This window comes from Diabrotica undecimpunctata, chromosome 3 (assembly GCF_040954645.1).
Source record: "Diabrotica undecimpunctata isolate CICGRU chromosome 3, icDiaUnde3, whole genome shotgun sequence".
NCBI classification, from domain to species: domain Eukaryota; kingdom Metazoa; phylum Arthropoda; class Insecta; order Coleoptera; family Chrysomelidae; genus Diabrotica; species Diabrotica undecimpunctata.
Window position 1 is genome coordinate 32,933,323 of NC_092805.1, and position 20,705 is coordinate 32,954,027.

At 31.2% G+C, this 20,705-nt stretch overlaps 1 protein-coding gene across 1 annotated transcript in view; it reads left to right on the forward strand.

Moving 5' to 3' along the window:
- Positions 1-3,285: 3,285 nt before the first annotated feature.
- Positions 3,286-20,705, forward strand: part of LOC140436654 (uncharacterized) — a 65,787-nt gene continuing 48,367 nt past the window's right edge. Inside the window, exons 1-2 of the mRNA XM_072525655.1 lie at positions 3,286-4,954; positions 7,624-7,996. Coding sequence (XP_072381756.1) covers positions 3,700-4,954; positions 7,624-7,996 — 1,628 coding nt within the window. The 5' untranslated portion in view covers positions 3,286-3,699. The remainder of the gene's footprint in view (positions 4,955-7,623; positions 7,997-20,705) is intronic.

Here is a 20,705-nt window from a genome sequence, read left to right on the forward strand (position 1 = left end):
GCACGCTATATACAATAGTAGGTAATCAAAATTATTATTGATTTATTTTATTTATTTATTTCACAACAAACACATTTTACAGAATAAAATGTAATTACAAGTAGGAATTTTATATACACACATATAGAAATATCTGTATATACAGACACACACACACATACACCCAGCAAAATTAATATACAAACATTTTAAATTAAATATCTTAATACCTAATTGTTAAATAGTTAACAAAACTTAAGAACAAGAGTTCATTTCTTGAAAATAATCTATCCAGTGGTCCATTCTCAGTACTAAGTTTGTACAAGCCATCATTATTAATGTCAGAAACAATGGCTAATACATTTTTCAACTTCAATCAATGACCTCTATCAACATCCGGCACTTGAATCAAAATATTTGTACCTTTCTTTTTTAAGGAGCAAATCTTTTATCTGACTCACATATCATCTTTGGTGCCTGATCTCTCATCATTTTATGTCATTCTTCTCTCTCATTCAATATTCTCTTACTTCTTTGGATTAACTTATCATTGAAATTGTCGTCAACTTTGCCTTCTTGTATATTGGGTGATCTTCATTATTTTTAATCAGGTTATTATTGTTCAGGATTTCTAAATTTCTGCTTTCTTTTCCATTTTTTAAATAATAATCATCATGTTCGTTTTACATGCTATTTATTAATTCTTCCAAGTCTTCTTCATTTTGTATTTTATCAAGGACATCTTTCGGGAGGTCTGCATCTTCTAAACCATTTGTTTGTCTGCTGCCAAACATGGCCTTATAAGGGCTCCTACCAATTCCTCTATGGTAAGATCTGTTTTTCTTGGACCGTATAAATCTCAACCCTTAGGACCATTTTGTATTATTATTATCATTTACCCAGGTAATCAACATATCCCGGACATCTTGATTAACTGTGCCTAACGTATAGTTAAAAAAAAACAAAATGGAAATATGTACCAACCTTTTTTTATGTCCTATAATTATGTGGGCGGTATGCAAAATATCAAATAATTGCTCACGATGAACAAAAAATTTGATTTCCTCTTCGTTAGTGTGTCTTTTGGCTATCAGATGTTCATTTTCTCCAATGTTTAATAATAATTCATATCGATTGAGTCTTTGATAATGTGTAGATAATAGTCCTTTGCCGAATGTTCGCAATTCTTGTGCTTCTTTAACTTCATAAATTAGTTTTTTATGAGTTACCATTATTATATTTGTGTGTCCGACGGTCTTCGTAGTTTATAGCATTGTGGGTCTTCGCATTATATCCACACGCGTTTTGAGCATGTAAAAAATACGTTGTGGGTATAAATTTCGGTCAATGGTCAAATTCGGATATTGAGTACAACATGAACATAAAATATTAAAGTTTTACTTAAATAGACGATATTAAAAAAACTTGTACTAAACGAAATGTTTGCAATTTTATTAGAGTATTAAATCTGCATTGTTTCTAAATAAAATTGAATATCTCATAAAACACTCGGTATAAGTTAGCATAATGCATAACGCAATTTTTAATAACTGTTTTAGCGAAATCCGTGTTACCCTGTAATATTAATATTACAGGACACTTTAATAGACTCTCCCCCATAAATAAGTATTTCAATAGCCGGTAATATATGGCCGGTATTATCTCTAATAATACCGGCAATATTTCTCCAAATTGTATTAGGACTTTCGTTCTTGTACCAGCACATTTTTTGTAATATTTTTGCCCTGAATACACTTTCTTTCTTCTTCATCTGTCTTTACTGTTTCAGTATTTGTTTTAATTCAAGTTTCATTTCTACTCATATCACTTTATCAACTCACTGTGGAAATTTCCACAGTCATATTATTTATGAATACTATAACTTTGCTATAACTGTTCAACGATGAACATTTAAAAAAGTTTCATTAACAACTTTTATTGTACCTACATAAATATATCACAAATCGAAATTTTAAGTATCTATATTTTAATAAAGGGGTTTTTCTTTTCATAGCCGTTTGATTTAGGTCAAGGCCTCTTCTATTTCATTTATTAGAACCACAATAATTATTATTTTTAAGACTCGCCTGTTAGACAACCAATTATACTTTGTACTATAAGACGTGCTGCCAGTTTAAAGCTATAGCTATTTAAACAATGGCTATAGATTAGCAGTATTTTAAATTTATTTATTCTTATATGAAATATAGTTATAAATGAAAGTAAATATAATCATTGACTCATATAATACATAATGACCATAAAATTATATATGCGAGCTGTTTACCCATATAAGCAGAATATAAACCGACTAATTTTTTTTGTATTTCTACCGCACCAAACGTGCACCAAACCTTTTTGTTCGATTCTATATATTTTTTCAAGTTCAAATGAATTTTTTTTTTAATTTTTCCAAGTGGGACGGAAATTGTTAACCAATAACTTATAACAAAAAACAATTTCCCGAATCGCTTCGAGTAAAATTTTTTTAAGCGTATCTCATATAAATAAATACATTTTCTATCCTGGTAATTTTTCGAAAAATGCTTCCTTTTCGAGTTATTGTTTGTTGAAAAAAATTCCTGTTAGTGATTTTTGGGATTTTTTTTTTCTAAAAAAGAGCTAAAAAATTGCAATTGTATAAAAAGCTTTTTAATCTTTAAATCTACAACTGCAAGTAAGAATATTTTTACAAGGATAAAAAATAGTTTATATCTTGCTGAAAACGGAACCAAATATTTCAAATATGCATCTCGAGCAATCTAACCCTGTTTACAATAATCAGCGTGTACGGTTGCGGTGATACAGGTGCGCAGCGCTTACAAATCTTCGTTTGTCTTATTTGTTAATAACAATTTCCGGCCCGTTTGAAAAAATTAAGAAAAAAATACATTTGAACTTGAAAAAATATATAGAATCGAATAAAAAAGGTTTGGTGCGGTAAAAATGCAAAAAAAATTAGTGGGTATATTCCATTTCAAAGCGTCTTTTTAGGGAAACCGCTCGCCTATAATACGCAGTTAGTTTTCAGATTTCAGAAATACATTTGTGTTGAACGAGTAACTGTCAAAAAGTCAAATAAAATCGGTGATTTGACGATCGACTGATAATGAACTATAAATAAATAGGAAAGCCACATAAAATATCAAGATTAATATATTACCCTTCTTTAAAAAATGATTTGAATGTTAATACGATTTTAAGTATCTTAATAAAAGTTAAGTTTTAATTAAACCTAATACTTAAATATTCTATTAAAATCGATACTTTAGCGATTGATCCCAATGTTTCGATTGTGATAGGGGTTCAATCCATCCTAAATGTTGCATTTTCTTTGGCCTTTACAGAACGCGTGTGTTTTCAAGTAACCTTGTGTAATTTATGTTTATAGATTATTATTAGAATCTATGCCGATAGTAATCGATGACTTACTATTTTTATTAATGAAGTAATGAAGTGAAACAGTGTTATGTGTTATGTATTAAATTAGTGGTTGGTTGACAGAAGACATACGTAGTTTGTTTAACATTACAAAATGTAAGGGGATTACCCTAATGTATCATTTTTACTCCTTACAAATAAAAACAAGAGTAATAATGATCCGATTTATGTTTACAACTAAGTGTAAAACCTGTGTTTAGGTAAACCAAACTGTGAGTATTTAATATTTTTTAAGTTGATCAACAAGGATAACCTAAGAATAGCTTCTGTTCCAAGGCAATGGAACTAGTTAAACATACACTTGTATATAAAAAAAATTCTGAAATTGTTTTGAAACCTAAATCTGCAACTGTAAATAACAATAGCTGTCTTCTTGGTTTTAAGGATTTTCTACCTGTTCTAAGCTCTGAAACTTTTATTAATGAAGTGATTAATAAACGTGTAGTAACTAATACTCCTGCAAAAAAAGCTATTTTCAAAGTTGAAACTAGCAATAACAGTGAAAAGTTTATAATGTTAAATGGAAAGAAGCTGATGATATTAGCTGATCTGCCAGAAGGACTTTTAAAGAGGTCACCTGTTCCTAGTACACAAAATAATTCAAATCTAGGGATACATGTATCAATAGAAACTAAACTTCCAAACAACTTGATAAATACCACCTCTATTCCTAGCGCATCAAATAATTCAATTCCAAAGATAATAACAATCAATGCACCAGAGAGTCCAAGTACAGGGAAACATTTATTAGCAGATTCTAAACGTCCTAATGTCTTGTTAAAAAATAATTCTGTTTCTACTACATCAAACAGTTCAATTCCAAAGATGATAAAAATCAGTGCACTAGAGACTCGAAATGTAGCCAAAAATTTATTAACAACAGATCCCAAACTTCCAAATGTGTTGTTAAAAAGGAAATCTGTTTCTACCACATCCAACAATTCAATTCCAAAGTTGATAAAAATCAGTCCACCACACTCTTCAAATATAGAGAAAGATATAACAGATTCTAAACTTTCAAAGGACTTAGTAAAAACCATATCTATTTCTAATAAATCAAGTAATCCTGTTTTCAAAAATATAACAATAGAGGCTACAAGTGTAAAGAAAAATATATTAACAGATTCTAAAGTTTCAAATAGTTTGTTAAAAAAAAGTACATCAAACAATTCAGTTCCAAAGATGATAACAGTTAGTAAACCACTATTGAAACCAGTGGAAGAGGATTGTAAACAATCTCCTAAAATTACAAATTTGTCTATAAAACTTGATAAGGATGTTATGTCACAGATAAGCAATAAACCTCCAATAAATGAAAACAAGCTTATAAAAATAAATGTAGCCAGTATCACAGGGAGCTCTAAGGCTAACACAACTGATAACAACATTATTTGTGCTGATAAAATTAAAATGTTTGCAAAACCAATAACTGTAAGAAATAAAGTGGTGTGTATACCAATCAATCAGGACAGTGTAGAGAGTGTAGCATTGGACTTGACAAAAAATGGTGAATCCCAGTCTGTGAAAACCCCAGGTTAGTATTTGTGATAAACATATTACATATTACTAGTTTAGTTTGTATGAGTCTGTGCTTGTTACATGTAATGTAGTTACTTTTCAATAGTCTACTTAACCTTACATGTATATTTTTGACTGGTGAGTAGTGAAAATACATAATAATATACTTAGGTAAAATACATTCTGGACCCTCACATATTTTTTTATCAATTATAAAAAATAGTTTTGATTTAAAAATCTACTTATATATATTATTATTATATGTATATTATTATAAAATATATGAAATATGTTAATAAAATTTGTAGGCATCTTTAAGATACATATTTTAAAATTATTGGACATTACATGTTGGCATACCAAATTTGTTTTTTAAAATGGAATAACCTACATATTCTTCTGAATTTATGATGGTTTCAAAGTGTTAATGACTTTAAAGTGAAAATTTTAACTATTCTACTATTTCTACTCACTTAAAAATGCAGCACTAAAAATCATTGTCTATTGGCATATAATTTAATGACATGATCAAATTATAGATTAGTTTTAGTTGGTATACTTAAAGACTCATATAATACTTGCTCCAAAATTTGTTTAATGGAGTACTATTTTTTATGGGAATTCAAAAGTTTAAAAAACTCAATTCAATTTTATATAGCATTCTCTATTACTTATTAAATTGTGAATTATTTGATATTTGAAAGCCATACTTGGCAGTTAATAGTTGTAGTTATAGTACTGTTGCATGTGTCAATAAGTTTATAGTTTAAATAATGCTTGAGCAACAAGAGTTTATCTTAAAAGATTTCCAGAGCACACATTATTTGACAAAAGAAAGTTTGCGAGAGTTATGAATCAATATCTTGGTATTATAGTCAGTTTACTTAGCTGAATATTTTGAAGGAGTCATTATCGGAATCACACAACACAAATATTCCTATTACACTTCATTAATAGCTGAAATCAACTTATTGTTGCAGATTTCTTGAATTAAAGAAAAAAGATTAATCAGGAATAATGGGAGTGTATTCATTCATTTAAAACTTAGTGTTTGCTATAGTGACAGTTGCTTTTAAATAACAGTGATTTTACAATGACCATAATCACCATTCTTTTACATACAGTAACAGGTAGTCATAAGTATCCTAAACTAAACATCACCGTCACACAATCCCTCTGTGTTAGGTAGTACCATAAAAACGTTTTGCTGATAATGGATATGTTCAACCAAGGCAATTAGCTGGTTTGACTTATAATAATAAATTTGCAATACTAACAATGAAGTAATCCATTGTTGTAATCCAATGACGTAATCTATTGTAAGGAAGTGATGGTGATTTGATATCTGAGATATCTGGTCACTGCTAGTGACAAAGTCCTGGTGACTGAATCACAATTAGTGAAATCAGGTCCTATTACTAGTCTGCTAACAGTTGTGAAAAATGCAAAATTTAATTATAGAGAGTAAAAAATCCTTTCAACAAATAAAAGTAATCCTTTATACAATTGAGATGTACCAGAAACGGCACAAAGAAATCTTACAAAATAGAGGCTTTTTTCATTCATTTCATTATATGGCGGTCAATTTTATTAATATTTTAACTTGAAGCCTAACAACTTGAAAGTGTCTTGTATAAGCTATTAAAACTTTATAATATCATAATGGGAAACACAAGAATTAAAATGTAAATAATATACAGTGCATGTCATTTAAAAAACAGACATGCATGCAACTTTTAATAATAAATTTTTTTTATTAAGTATATAAGTATTATAATAAGCTATATATTGGACTTGTCACAAAAGTTTGCCAGCATTTATATATTATTTAGTCTTCGTTTTTTAGGATTATCTAGTAGCTTCAAAAAACATTAACTAATTTGATTATTTGTATTGGTTATTTTTCTGTTCCTACTATTTCTTTTTTGAAATGTTCTAAATAGAATTGTCGTCAATTAAACTCTTCTTCCAACTCTTGTATTGTTTGTCTCTCGTCTGAAATCTTGCTTGTTTCTTAAAGAGAGCTTTTTATAACAATATTATTTAATGTTCCTAGTACAGTTCACTATTACCTGCAAATTATAGTAACCCAATTTTTCTGTTTGCAAAAGATCTTCTACACAATCAATGCCTGATATTAATTCCATCTATTCCCATGATTCTGGTATTAGATATTCCAAAACTTCATTTATGAAATAAAACTGAAAACATTTTGCACAGTATTTACAAAAAATTAATATTATTCCAAAGACAAATATTTTTGTAGATTACTAGAACCAAGAATAAATACTTTATGAATTTGACTATTTAAAAGATTTATTCCATAAATGTCATTGGAGTAACTGCATTTTGGCTTTCTCTACTGATAGTGGTCCATTATTGTTAAGGGAAATTAAGTTTTTTGTTTAAAACGGTTCGAAAATTAGTTTACGGGTTTTTTGTTTAAATTGATCTTTTCATGGTTTTTCTTATTGTGAGACAAGATGATCAGACTATTTAAAATTCTTCTATCTAATTCGAAATACTCCAATTGTGATGTGTCAATGTTTCAATTGTGCAGCCTTTGTCAGTCTGTGCAAGAGTTAAATTAAATTTTCTGTAAATACACATATCTTTCATTTTTAAATATCTGCGTATATCATACACCAGTTAAAACAATATTTTAATCATTGTTTTATGTTACAGCAAAAATGTTTAGGGATCAAGGTACTCAAGTTGATATTAAACCACCTAAACCACAAACAATAAGCACAGAGGTAAACACAGATATAACAGGAGATATAATTAAGAAGGAAGAAAACTTATCCTCTTGGATTTCAAGGATAGATTTCAGTGATTTTGACGATATTCCATCACCCTTTTCTGACAGTCTCCTGCATTCCTTAGAGACTTTAGACTCTCCAGGAAAAAGTATGGACAATAATAAAGAATATACAATGCTTACTAATGCGGCAACAGGCACAAATTTAGCTAGTTATTCAGACCATTCAGTTAATACAGCAAAAAACCTTTTTATGGAGTTAAGAAAGGCTCTTGTTATTAATGATGAAGGAAACTTGTAAGTATTAATTATATACATTACTTTATGGATATATATTGACTACAATGGAGTAAAAATATAATACTTAAAACAATACTATAAAATGCATTTGATTTGATCAATAATATATTACAAAATTTTTTCCGAAGTTATTTATTTATCGAATCTTAGTTTTCTAATCATTGTGGGAGAAATTACAGTAAAGAAAAAAAAAATGGTTTACATTTATATGATTACAGGTGGAAATTACACGATTTTGGGTTAATATTTATCATTCAAATCCATTTAGGTTACAAAAGAAAAACGAAAATTTAATTTGAGGTTTATTTCTCAACATGGTCCCCTTTTAGCTCGATAACCTTGACCCAGCGATGCTCCAACTTCTTTAACCCGGCTGAAAAACACGTTTTCTCGAAGCCTGCACGGTAGACCTCTGCCCGGCTAGTGGTTTTTTGAGTTTGAAAACAAAAAGAAGTCGCACGGGATTAAATCTGGAGAATAAGGTGGATTGGGCAGCAGTTCGTAGCCCAATTCGACCAATTTGATCGTGGCGACGCGGAGGTGTAAGGTGGAAGAGTGTTTTTCTTTACAAAATGGCGCCGTTTTTTCTGCAATTCGGCGTGAAATCGGCTCAATAATTCGGCATAGTAGAGTCCTGTGACCGTTTTGCCCTTATCCAGGTAGTTGATGTAGATGTAACGGTGGCCATCACCTTTACGACCTATAGGACAGACACGTCTACTTTCGATTATGTAGCACATTCTCGTCTACGAGAATGTTCTACACGATAGTATAGCATTTTCCGGGTCCGATTTGCCTCCCTTTTTGACGAGAGGTATTAAGATGCTTGATCCCCATTCTTGAGGAATTGTGATTTGTTCTTTTATTTTTTGGATTAGTTTTAATAGTTGTTTGGTCAGATCTTGTCCTCCATACTTTAGGAGTTCTTTCGGTATTCTGTCCTTAATTTTTAATTTCCTTAATGCTTCCTTTACCTATTCCTCCTCAATACTTATTCCTTCGGTACCTCTGGTGTTGGTGGTTCATTATCGTCACCTTTAGAAAGTAGGGATCGAAAGTAGTCTGCTCATGTTTTCTTCTGAATCTGTTTCGTTTTTATTAGTTCGTTCATCTTTTTTCTTTGTCCTCTGATCATTCTCTGGAGTAAGTTGTAGTATGTAGCATCTCCACATCTGGGAGTAAGTTGTAGTATGTATTTGTTGTGACCAATTCTTTCTCATGGCAGTACTAGACTAGTCGATTACCCTTCCCGCTTTTTTTCCTAGCCCAAAGCTTCTTACAATGTTTCTTGTTCTTACAATTTGTCTGAAATACCAGTTCAAGCATAAATTAAATCGTTTTAATTGTGTAAAACAAAAACTTTTTAAATTGAAAAAAAATATCACTTTTTTTGAAACTATTATTATCCCCCATATTTTTATTATAGATAAGTTTCTTTTCTAAGATTTTGATTCTGAGTAATTATAAACATGCATTTATTATTAAACCGTTCAGCTTTTTGCTGTGTCATGTAACTCTTTCCCTTATTAGACTAGCCAGGTGATCAGTCTTGAACTTCTCAAGGTCATTTTCATATCAGTACATTTATTTATGAATGGTAAATTTTTTGTCGACTTAGTTTGTTGAAATATTTTTATCAGTTTAATTAATTCAACACAACACTGAAATATTGTATCACGACAGTTTCTTGTCTTAAAAATTCATTTTTGATCCAAAGCTTATATTCCAAGAAAATCTTTTTAGTTGCTGTCAAAAACCTGACTCATAAAAGTGCTTCTGAATGACAGGAAAATTTTAAAAATAAAAGTTGACATTTCTTTTGTTTTTTTTTTGAAAAATCGAAATACTTCTGCCGGTTTACAGGCAATATTCCTTAACCCTCAACTGGCTTCGTGGTTTATTCTGCCGTTAACTGCGTCCTGGGGTCTACCGGACCCCATTTTTTTTTAGGTTTTTTGTGAAATTAATAAAGACATAATTCATTATTTCGTTATAATTTGTACTCATTTAAGCTTTAATAAAACCATGTAATCCCATTTTCTTTGTATTTTTCATTAATAATGACAAATGCTAAAAAAATGTAACATAACTTATTTTCAGTACAAAAGAAATATAAAAAAAAATCACTATTTCTTTCTTGAATTTTTCGTTTCATATAAAGAACAAGGAACTAAAATATACAAACTCTCTAATTAAAATATATTATTATCAACAAAACTGTGGACTATTTACAAGTAACATTTTTTTTAAATGCAATTCTTGCAAACATATGCCCTGTAGTCGTCGCATATGGGTCGGGAACATTTGCTGTACGACATTTTAGTTTTTTTTTGTCATTCTCCGATCACAGATACCACATCTCTTTTGTTTCTGGTTCGATTATTTAATTCTCCCCTCTCTGCTTCAGGTAAAGCTTTCTTTAGTATTCTACTGATAATCATGTGACGCTCCCTAAGTAACCGAAAATTGTCTGTGAAAAGTGTATAGTTTTATGTTGAGATATGGTTCTGCAAGTTGTCTTGCAAGAATTTTGTAAAAGGCTTTTCTCTCTATAGGTTGGCTGTTTTTATAACATCCATGTAAAATGTGTGCATTGACACCTGCAATATTAAATATTGTAAAAAAAATAGTCATTGGCCATCGCCTAGTTCGCCTGTTAGTAGAATATGGTTCGGTATGGTGCATTGATGATATTAACACAACTGCCTTCTCTTTTTTTGAACGTAGGAAATTATAGTGTAGTCATTTGTAAAACCATAAATGGAAGATCCTTCAGCTCTGCTCCGATTTGAAAGGAACTGCTTCCTTTTTGTTTCGCTTGAGCGTGCCAACATAGGTCAGCTCTCGTTTTTTTAATGCATCCATGACTTCTATGGATGAAAACCAATTATCTGCTGTGACATTTTGGTGTGAATTAATGAGAATGAATCTGCTGTGACAATTGGATGGCACAGTCTCAACACCGCGTGTGTTTGTTTCACTACCATCACTATCCTTACCATAGTAAATATAGCCATTTCGTCGACAGAACTCAATTCTCCCATAGAATAACAGTCTTGGCAATTTTTTACAAAACGCTCAAATAACCAAGACACTGCTGCAGTTCGATCATTAGTTTTACGTTCTTCTCGATCATCTGCATTATCAAATCTAAGACAAAAACAATAAATATTTACACTAACTATTCAGTCAACAAACCTTATACATGCCTGACATGTCTTTTCAAAGACATAATGGATCTGAATATGTCTCGTCCCGTTCCATCTGTTGCAAATATTTCTTGTAAGTATTCATCATTTGACTTGAAAACTGCAGAGTAATACAAGATAGCGAGAAACGCTCTAAATTCTTCCTTTGTTAGCTCTCACAGTTCTGTTTTATCAGAATTGCTAAATTTATCTTGAAATAGCTATATCTTTTCATTTGTACCTAGAATTATTTCGTTTTTCATATCCTCTGTAAAAAGAAGGCTCCATATTTTTAAGTGATCAGAGAAATCACCACAACAGGTCCTTTCATCCTCGGAAAAAGTTTTACCAGATTGTGTTTCCTTGTTCTAATATTCAAATCTGGATTGGACGGAACAGCAGACGAGTTGTATCGATTTTTAGCAAAATAAAACTTTCCATTTGTTGTTTCTGGCCCCTCTTTTTCTTCCCCTATAGCCCGACTTTCTTGTGTTTCAGCATTGTCCCCCTGATCTTCCATCTCACAATCAGAGTAATGGTCACTCTCTGGAGAATAATCTTTGTCGTTGTAGTCCTCATAATCACTAAACTCGCTTTCTAATTCATCATACCACCGCGTTACACTTTCATCAAAATTAGGCTTTTCGAAATACACTCTTTCAACATCCTAACATGTCTTCATTACTTTTTGTTAGAGTCCAGGTCTATGAACCATATGTTAGGACTGTTTTGTAAAGTTTTAGCGTCATACGTTAGTTCTCAGTTTAAAAACTTCAACCACGTTATTCTCGAAACTTTCTTTTTCCATGTGGTAGGCAAAATTTCTCGAGAATGAGTCGACCGATTTTGCTGACACTTTGCAAAGTTCATCTTTATAATATTGTTTCGTGATTGAATGAAGGAATTGAGAAAAGAATGCAGTTTAAAGTTTTAACATAAGTTTGAATGAATTTTTGTCTCATATTTTCTAGCATTTTCCGATTCTCATCGTTTTTAAAACTTTTTTTTTTATATAAAACAAGAATGAGTCGACCGATTAAAAACCGTTCGTTCAATCACGAAACAATACTATAAAGGTGAAATGTGCGAAGTTTCAGCAAAATCGATCGATTCGTTCTCGAGAAATCTTGCCTACCGCATGGAAAAAGAAAGTTTCGAGAATAACGTGGTTGAAGTTTTTAAACTGAGAGCGTACATGCTAGTAATGGTGATTTTTAAATCACGTCGTGATCAAGGACCGTGATTTTTAAATAACGGTGATTTTAAACGATTCGTGATCGTGATCACCGTTGTTTTATGTAAATATGAATATGTGTAACTAACATAACGTTAGTTACATAACTAGATGTTTCGAATTATAATAAAATAAATTTACAATACTAACAATAAAGTAATCCATTTAAAGCACTATAAAACTTTCTTGACAATGCTTCCTCTTTAAATAAAACACAAATATAACTAATTTCAATACAATTTTTTTTATAAACTTTTAAGAATGATCTAAGAAAGACAAAAAATATTCAATATTTTTAATGTCATTATTTCAAATTTATTATTTTAAAAGGACAATTATAATAACAAAGATAATAACATCCAATATCTCGTATTACAGTTCCCTAAAATTCACCATTGGTAAATCCCCAGATGTTAGTCACCATTCCCCAATTCACGTTCACCGAGAATATCATATTTATTATATAAACATGTTTTGTGAGAATTGAAGATCTGGTCATTGATCACGGTTATCGACGTTAGCAAGAAACGGTAGCTATCAGCGATTTATATATCACCGTGACTGAATCACCGATAGTGAAATCACATGCCATTACTAGTACATACCGACCGCGCGGTATTCAAATTTCTATAACTCCGGTAATATTGGTCGAATTTACTTCAAATTTGGTGTGAATACTCTTTAAGTACTAAGCTTTAATATATAATAAAAATCAATAAATCGATTTATTGAAAATACAAGATCTATGTAACCCCTTAACCGTTTAACGCTTAGTGGCTACAAATTTGTAGCACCAAATGTTCTGAATGCACATACTTTTTTCTTATAATAATAACGTTATTTCAATGCGGAATGGAGCTGGGTACACAAATAAGGCTATTTTGTACTGAAAATATGTCTTTATTTTTTGATAATACAACAAAATAGGGTGGCTAATAATTTAGCCACCTAACGTTCTTGACCACGACCAACGCTCGTGAATAGTGGCTAAAAATGTGGACACAAATAAATATACACACAAATAAGTTAGGTATGTTGTTTTTATTAAAAAAAAAACATTAATTTTAAACTAAATTAGCACGCTACAATTTTAATAAAAAGGATATTCTAATTAAAGTAAAATTCAAAATAAAAGAAATACTATTAGGTATTACCAACACTTTTAAATAAAAAAAAATTATTTTTATGAAGTCTCAAAACATTGTGTACGAAGAGCGACTTTGCATGCTGTACACTTTATACTGGATCTTTTTACACTTTTTTTACTGCTACCCTTTTCAGGTAAATATTCGCCAACATTAGAAATAGCTTGATGTATATTATAGGTCTTCCAGTTTTTTCTTTGTTACAGGAACAGTCACAGTTACTTTTCTTTGTTTGCACCTTCAGTTTTTCTTCCAGGCCTCTTTCTATTCGTAAAGTCTCCTATTAATTGGTCAGCTAACATGCTCCTAAACATTAAATGAGACATGGGTTTTCCAGTTAGTGATATTTTCGTCTTGTATAAAATAAAAGAATTAATTATTGCACTATCCACCAAATAAAAAAATATTTTCAACCACTATCTCGTAGATTTCCATGAAATAGAATAACAAGCCATTAGCTGATCAAATAGATCTACTCCACCCATGTTCAGATTGTAATGGGCAATACTTTGTGGACATGGAATCTGCTCTTTAGTGCCAGTTTTATTAGTTCTCTGTATCGTTGCTTTAGTTGTGGGTTTATGCATATTAGATGCCAATACTACACATTTTTTTCCTCGATCTCGCCATTTTGTGAGTGATATCTGGTCAGATATGGCGTCATCATCTTCACCATATTTCAAATTTTTATCCGAACACAATACATGTTTAGGAAAATACTTTCTGTTTGACATCATAGTTCCACAAGCAAATAAATCATAATTCAGCAGTTGACTCAATAAAGGTATTGAAGTAAAAAATCTGTAAAACAAGCAGTACTTACATGCCTGAAACATTGAACTTAGTGTCAGCACAACATTTTCACCAAGTTCAAATTCTTCATTAACAATACTTCCTTTTCCCTGATATATATTAAATCCTAAAAGAAATCCAGTAGGAGCACAAGCTATGGCCCACACTTTGAATCCCCTTTTAATTGGTTTTAAAGGTACATATTGTTTCATGGCTGATCTACCTTTGAAACCAATCATGCTTTCGTCAGTTGACAAGTTACATCATCATCATCATATAACGGGGGTCCTACGGCGATTGCCGCTTCCCGCATTTCAGCCTCCATCTTTTCCTATTTCTCCAATCTCCCTCTTCTAAGCCTCTAGATTGCATTGTTTTTGTAATTTCTCTTCTCCAGGAATTTGGTGGTCTTCCCCTTTTCCTTCTTTCTGGCGGAACATACATTAAGGCTTTCTTTGGCCACCGCTCTTCCTCCATTCTCATCACGTGACCATACCATTGTAATTGCCTTCCTTGTATTCTATCTGAAAGAGTATCTCTAATTCCTGTACGGTTTCGTATTTCCTCATTCCCGATTCTTTCCATTCTCGATACTCGACATGACCTTCTAAGATAATCCATTTCCACAACGTCTACTTTATCTCGTTCATTCTTTGTCATCGTCCAACATTCGGCACCATATGTGGTAATTGGTTCTACAATTGCTCTGTATACGCGAAGTTTGGTATGCATCTTTATTTTATTTTATTAGACCACAGTAATGAATTCAATATTCGGATGCATTTTTCCCTTGGGTTATTCGGTTTTGTACATCTATCTTAACTCTGCCATCTGCTGATATGATGCTTCCTAGATATTTATACTGGTTGCAGCCTTTTATGACTGCGTTTTCAAGCCTCAGATCTGTGGTATTTCCTCCAATTTTTAAATATTCTCTTTTGCTTATGTTTACAGAAAGCCCCCGATTTATATAATTTATATCTTCCTCATCGGTTGCAACCACCACCTGATCATCTGCAAACAACAATGTATACAGAGTTTCTTGTCCCACTTCGATGCCCATAAATCTACATTTATTTCTCCAATTCCTCAATGCTTCTTGGACGTATATTTTAAAGAGTGTCGGTGACAAACAGCATCCTTGCTTTAGGCCTTTAGTGACTTTAAATTCATTTGAGGTTCTGGTTCCAATTTTTACACAACTAACTGCATTTTCGTACAATTTATATATCGCTCGGATATACGTCGAATCCAATCCGGACCTTTTGAGGACCTCAAACATTTTCTTTAACGGGACACTATCATATGCTTTCTCAAGGTCTATAAATACCAAATGGGTCTCTCTACTTCTTTCGACACGCTTTTCAATTATTTGTCGTAGGATAAATATATTATCAAGGCAGGATCTCCCGGTACGAAAGCCGCTTTGTTCTTCAATATCTTGTATCTGTCTTTCAACCCTCTTCTTTAATATTCTGCCGTACAACCGGCCCACAGAGCTCGTCACACTAATACCTCTATAATTGGAACAGTCTCTTTTATTCCCTCTCTTATATATGGAGCTTATATAAGATTTATTCCAATCTCTAGGAATTTCCTGGTCTCCACACATACATTTATTGAAAAGGTCTACTATTAATTCTAAAAGTGCAGTCGGCCCATATTTAACCAGCTCTATGGGAATGTCTCCAGGCCCTGCGGCTTTTCCGTTTTTAACCTCTTTTAAGGTTTCCGTCAATTCAGATAATGTTATTATAGGGATTTCCTGTCTTTCGTCTCTGTTGTCTATTAATTCCCTTATCTTTTCCCATCTGTACTCTACTCTATCCTCTTTCAGCAGTTTCGTATAATATTCTTCCCATTCATTTAACTTTATGAGAGAAATGTTGTCTTCATTTTTCTCATTTTTCCTAAACTGTTTTAATGTTTTCCAAGCTTGCGCCACTTTTGTTCCACCCATAAATCTGTCCAGTTCATCACACTTAGCCTCCCAGTTTATATTTTTCGCCTTATCCACGTCTTTTTTAACTTATCTATTCCATTTAGCGTATATTTCTCTGTCTTGAGGATCTTTGGATTGAAGCCATATGTGATATGCTTGTTTTTTCTTGAGAACTTTCTCTTCTAGTTCCGTTGACAACCATTCAGGTTTTCCTTTCTTCCGATTTTCAACTTTTCCCAGTGCTTCATTTGCCGCTTCATGAATATATTTTTTAATTACCTCATACAGACTTTCAGGGTCTAAGTCCTTTGTTTCTATATTTTTTATTTTCTGAGCTATTCTAATTTTATATAAGAAATTTGTCGAATCTTGTTTAGAGCTTTCCAGGTTATATTTTATGTTTTCTATGGTTGTTCCTCTAAATGACAAGTTACAACTTGGATAAAAAAGTTCTTTTGTCACTTATCAAAACCTTCTTTGCCTTTAGCCGGCATCTTTGTGTTATCATTCAGATGTAAATATCTTAGTATCTGAAGGAATCTTTTAAAAAGCATAATTTTTGCAATTTTGGAGACAGAAATTTTCATTAGAAGACCAATATAGTCTTACTGATGGTAATTGATGGAACCCCATAATAATCAGTATTCCCAAGAACGCTTTGAGTTCTTCAACGCTAATATTTATATATATTCTTTTATATATTCTGATATGCGTATATGTTAGATTCTTCTACTAATTTTTCTAAAAAACTTCCAAAAATTGTCAAGAATATTGCTATTGGAGATGACACATCTACCGGTATCTTCGGACCAAATGGACGTTCATATGTAAAAGAAACAATTCTAAGGTTTGTTTATTGTTTGATAAAAGAAAAAGTTTGAACTAATTCTTCTCTTTCTTATAATGAATCTATTCTGTATACTGGCTTGCCATTTGAAAGCGGAAACAAAAAATTTACATTTTTTATGTAAAACTCAAATAGGATAACCACTCTGCTTACACTTAACACTACAGTAAATACAGGTTACAAAAAAAAATAATCATGCGCATAAAACTTAGGAAGTAAAAAATATATTTTCATTTCTTTTAACTGAGAAAGCAAAGTGTCTACTTTTAATATTTTGTTAATATTTACTTTATTTGATGTTTGTAAATGACTCTGGATAACAAACAAAACAATGAAACTTGATATTTGTCTTTAAAACAACTGTTCTTTCTTCAATGATATAACGATATAACGATATAAATCGACTAAAGTCACGTATCTCAATTGCTCATAAACAAATAAGTGGCTAAGTAATAGGACACTTTTTTTACAAATCACGCTGCAAGCACGTGGAGTAAATGTGGCTAAAAATGTAAAAATAGACTCCAAACGTTTAAGCAGATTATCATTGCTAATACAGTTCATTTTCGGACAATTATCAAAGTCGCTTTTGACCTTAACGTGGGTGGCTAAGTATGTAGCCACTTATCATTACACTATTATATTAGAAAGTAGTGTGAGCGTTAAAGGGTTAAGTTACTATCATACCACGTGTCCCAAAACAACATTCATTATTTTATCTTTTATCTCCCTTCGGGATATATGTTTTATATATAATACGTGTTTTATTTCATACAAGTCAATTTTTTGGGCTATTTCCTATGGGTTGTGGGAATTTGATCGAGATCGGGTGATTATTCAGAAAGTTATAAAGGAAATACTTTTTCGCTCAGAAGAATTGTTGACAGTTCATCAAAGAAAATACATTAGCTCATATTTATTATCATTGTAATTATTGGAAATATATTGCCTTCAAAGTACCGTCTGAATTTACTGTTGAATATAAAAAACATTATATCTAACAAAGGAAAAGTGTTTTCTCTTTTTTGTAAGCAGTGTATAGATTAAAATGATATAGCTATGTTAGTCACACGCCCCCTGATGACGTATTTTCAACGGGAATCACATGGCTTTTAATGCGGAATTAGTATTCTAATTATAGTTTGATACTTCAAACGTAAATGTTTTGTAACTCACATTATTTTTTTCCATCTGTAAAATTCTATAGAGGTATCTATCTAAATATCCATAAAATTGTTTTTGTATCACAATTGAAAACCTATTCAGTTAATCAGTTTAGAAATCTTGCTCTTACTGATGGATTATTAATACGATTCAATTATATTGAATTTATCATATGATAAGATTTATTTTTTCTTATGGTTTTCATTTATGCTTTCTTCTCAACAATTTTCACAATTTACATGTACTAAATAGAAATACCTAGAACTTCAGAACAAACGATGCAATACAGAGTACTTTAGAAGGAAATTTTCTCAAACATACGGCCAACTATTGTTTCCGAAATATCAGTGGTGTACGAAAAAAATTCTTTTGGTACGTGTATATGTACATTAATGATTTATTTTCGTTATTTAATTTGAATCAAAGATACAATGACGTGTAACGTTGTAGAATTAAAAAAATACTGTTTTTATAACATAAAAACATATGAAACATATATTTTACAGGTACGTAGTCGCGCATCGCACAGCGCTGATGACTGGATGCGAAATATTAAAACTTTAACGAATTTATTGATTTACCAAAAAGAACACGTTAAATTATTGACTTAACACATAATGTTAAATGTTTAACATTAAAGTTAAATATGTTCACATTAATCACCTGTCAAATTCACGTCGCACATAGTCGATAATGTGACTTCAGTTCCATCAACATGTTCTATCCTTAGCATATTATATTCATGATTTAACAGGTATCACGCGAATCAAGATCTGCCAATAGATATTAGCACTAGCACTAAGTGTTCGTTCTCGTAAAACTTGGAAGTCCAGGAAAACGTCTTCAACAAATTATCTCCTTTTATTTACAAATTTACCTGCGACATAATTTCGATTTTAAATAAATGACATTCACTAAAGTGATTTAGTCGTTATTGTTCACAATATTATCATCATCATCGTCATCGCTGTTGTCACCGATAATTCCTATTATCTATCTATCTATCCTATTTATCTCTATTAACATCTTTATCAACGTCTGGCTATGCCTTGCAATTTTTAGAAGGCTCCACATTAAAGCAGAAATCTGAATTTGTTTCGAAACTATCTTACCGATTTTTCTATCAGATGTTGCTATTGCGTCCATAATGAAGCCATTTTATTGTTGCTTCCTAATAAGACAGAGAAGATTATTTTTCACGTTAAGAAGGGCTATGAATAACTGTTCTGATGAGTTTGCAATGGTTATAGCCAACCTTCATTAGTAGAGACGGCACTAGAAGAAGAAGAAGACCTAGAAAACTTACTAATTTATCCGATGTAAACGTGGTATTCTTTGTACTATATCATAGTCAATACTAATTATATCTTATTTATTATCGATTTTCTTACTAAATAATAATTTATTGTTTTCAACCTCCAAATGCATGTGAGGGCCTTAAGTACTTATCGACCTAAAGCATTTATCTCCCAATTCTTTATTTTTTATAAATCATTTAGGTGATTATAACTTCTACAGTATTAATGTATGTTCTCACCATTAACTAGCACTCATATTTTTCTGTCTGTGTTTCGTTTACTTTTAATATTAAAAAAAAAAGGTAAATTCATATAAACAAAGATGTTTTGTCTGCATTTCACCTGCAGCTGGTATCGCTCAACTATATGTTTATATAATGTATTTTTTTTATTTCAGGATTGAGTTTTTTTTTGTTCTCCCTCTCTTTACTGAATATGTACATCTCATCCTCCTTTTATTTCTTTTATCTCTTTCTCTTTTTCCCTCTCTCTTTCTCTTCACTAAGTTTTAGTTAACCAGCTTTATCAACCGGGTCATTTAACTTCCCTACTGGATTGTTACTACTCGCTTCTAGTTAATTCTTTCCCATTTTTATTTATCTTCTGTTTGATCTAATCGTTAAGCCCAGTTTTTTATCTTTGCGTATCGAAAAAAAAATTAACCCGAAGTTAAAAAGACGACAAAATAGAATGCAGCAACTATAGCAAGTGGTTTTTATTACACATTACTTTTTTCTCGGTGGTTTTATAAATAACTGCTTATCATGAAAGCCATGATTTGCTAAACAAAAAAATTATCGAAATTTTTAATCTAGTAACTGACTTATCAAAAACTATCGAACTTTAAATTATGGGGAAATCACAAGATTTCATGTTACGAAATTGTTGTCAATTGCATTGAAATATATGAAATATTTCAAATAAACTTCCTTTTACTAAACCCCCTTGTATTACGAAATAGTCCTTTAAGTGCGGTAATCAATGTTATCACAAAATTTGAACCAAAAACCTTGTTATTATCACTAGTTTATAACTTTTATTTGTCATGCACTTATGCACTAATCACTTTAACAATTATTAAAGGGTATAATAGTTT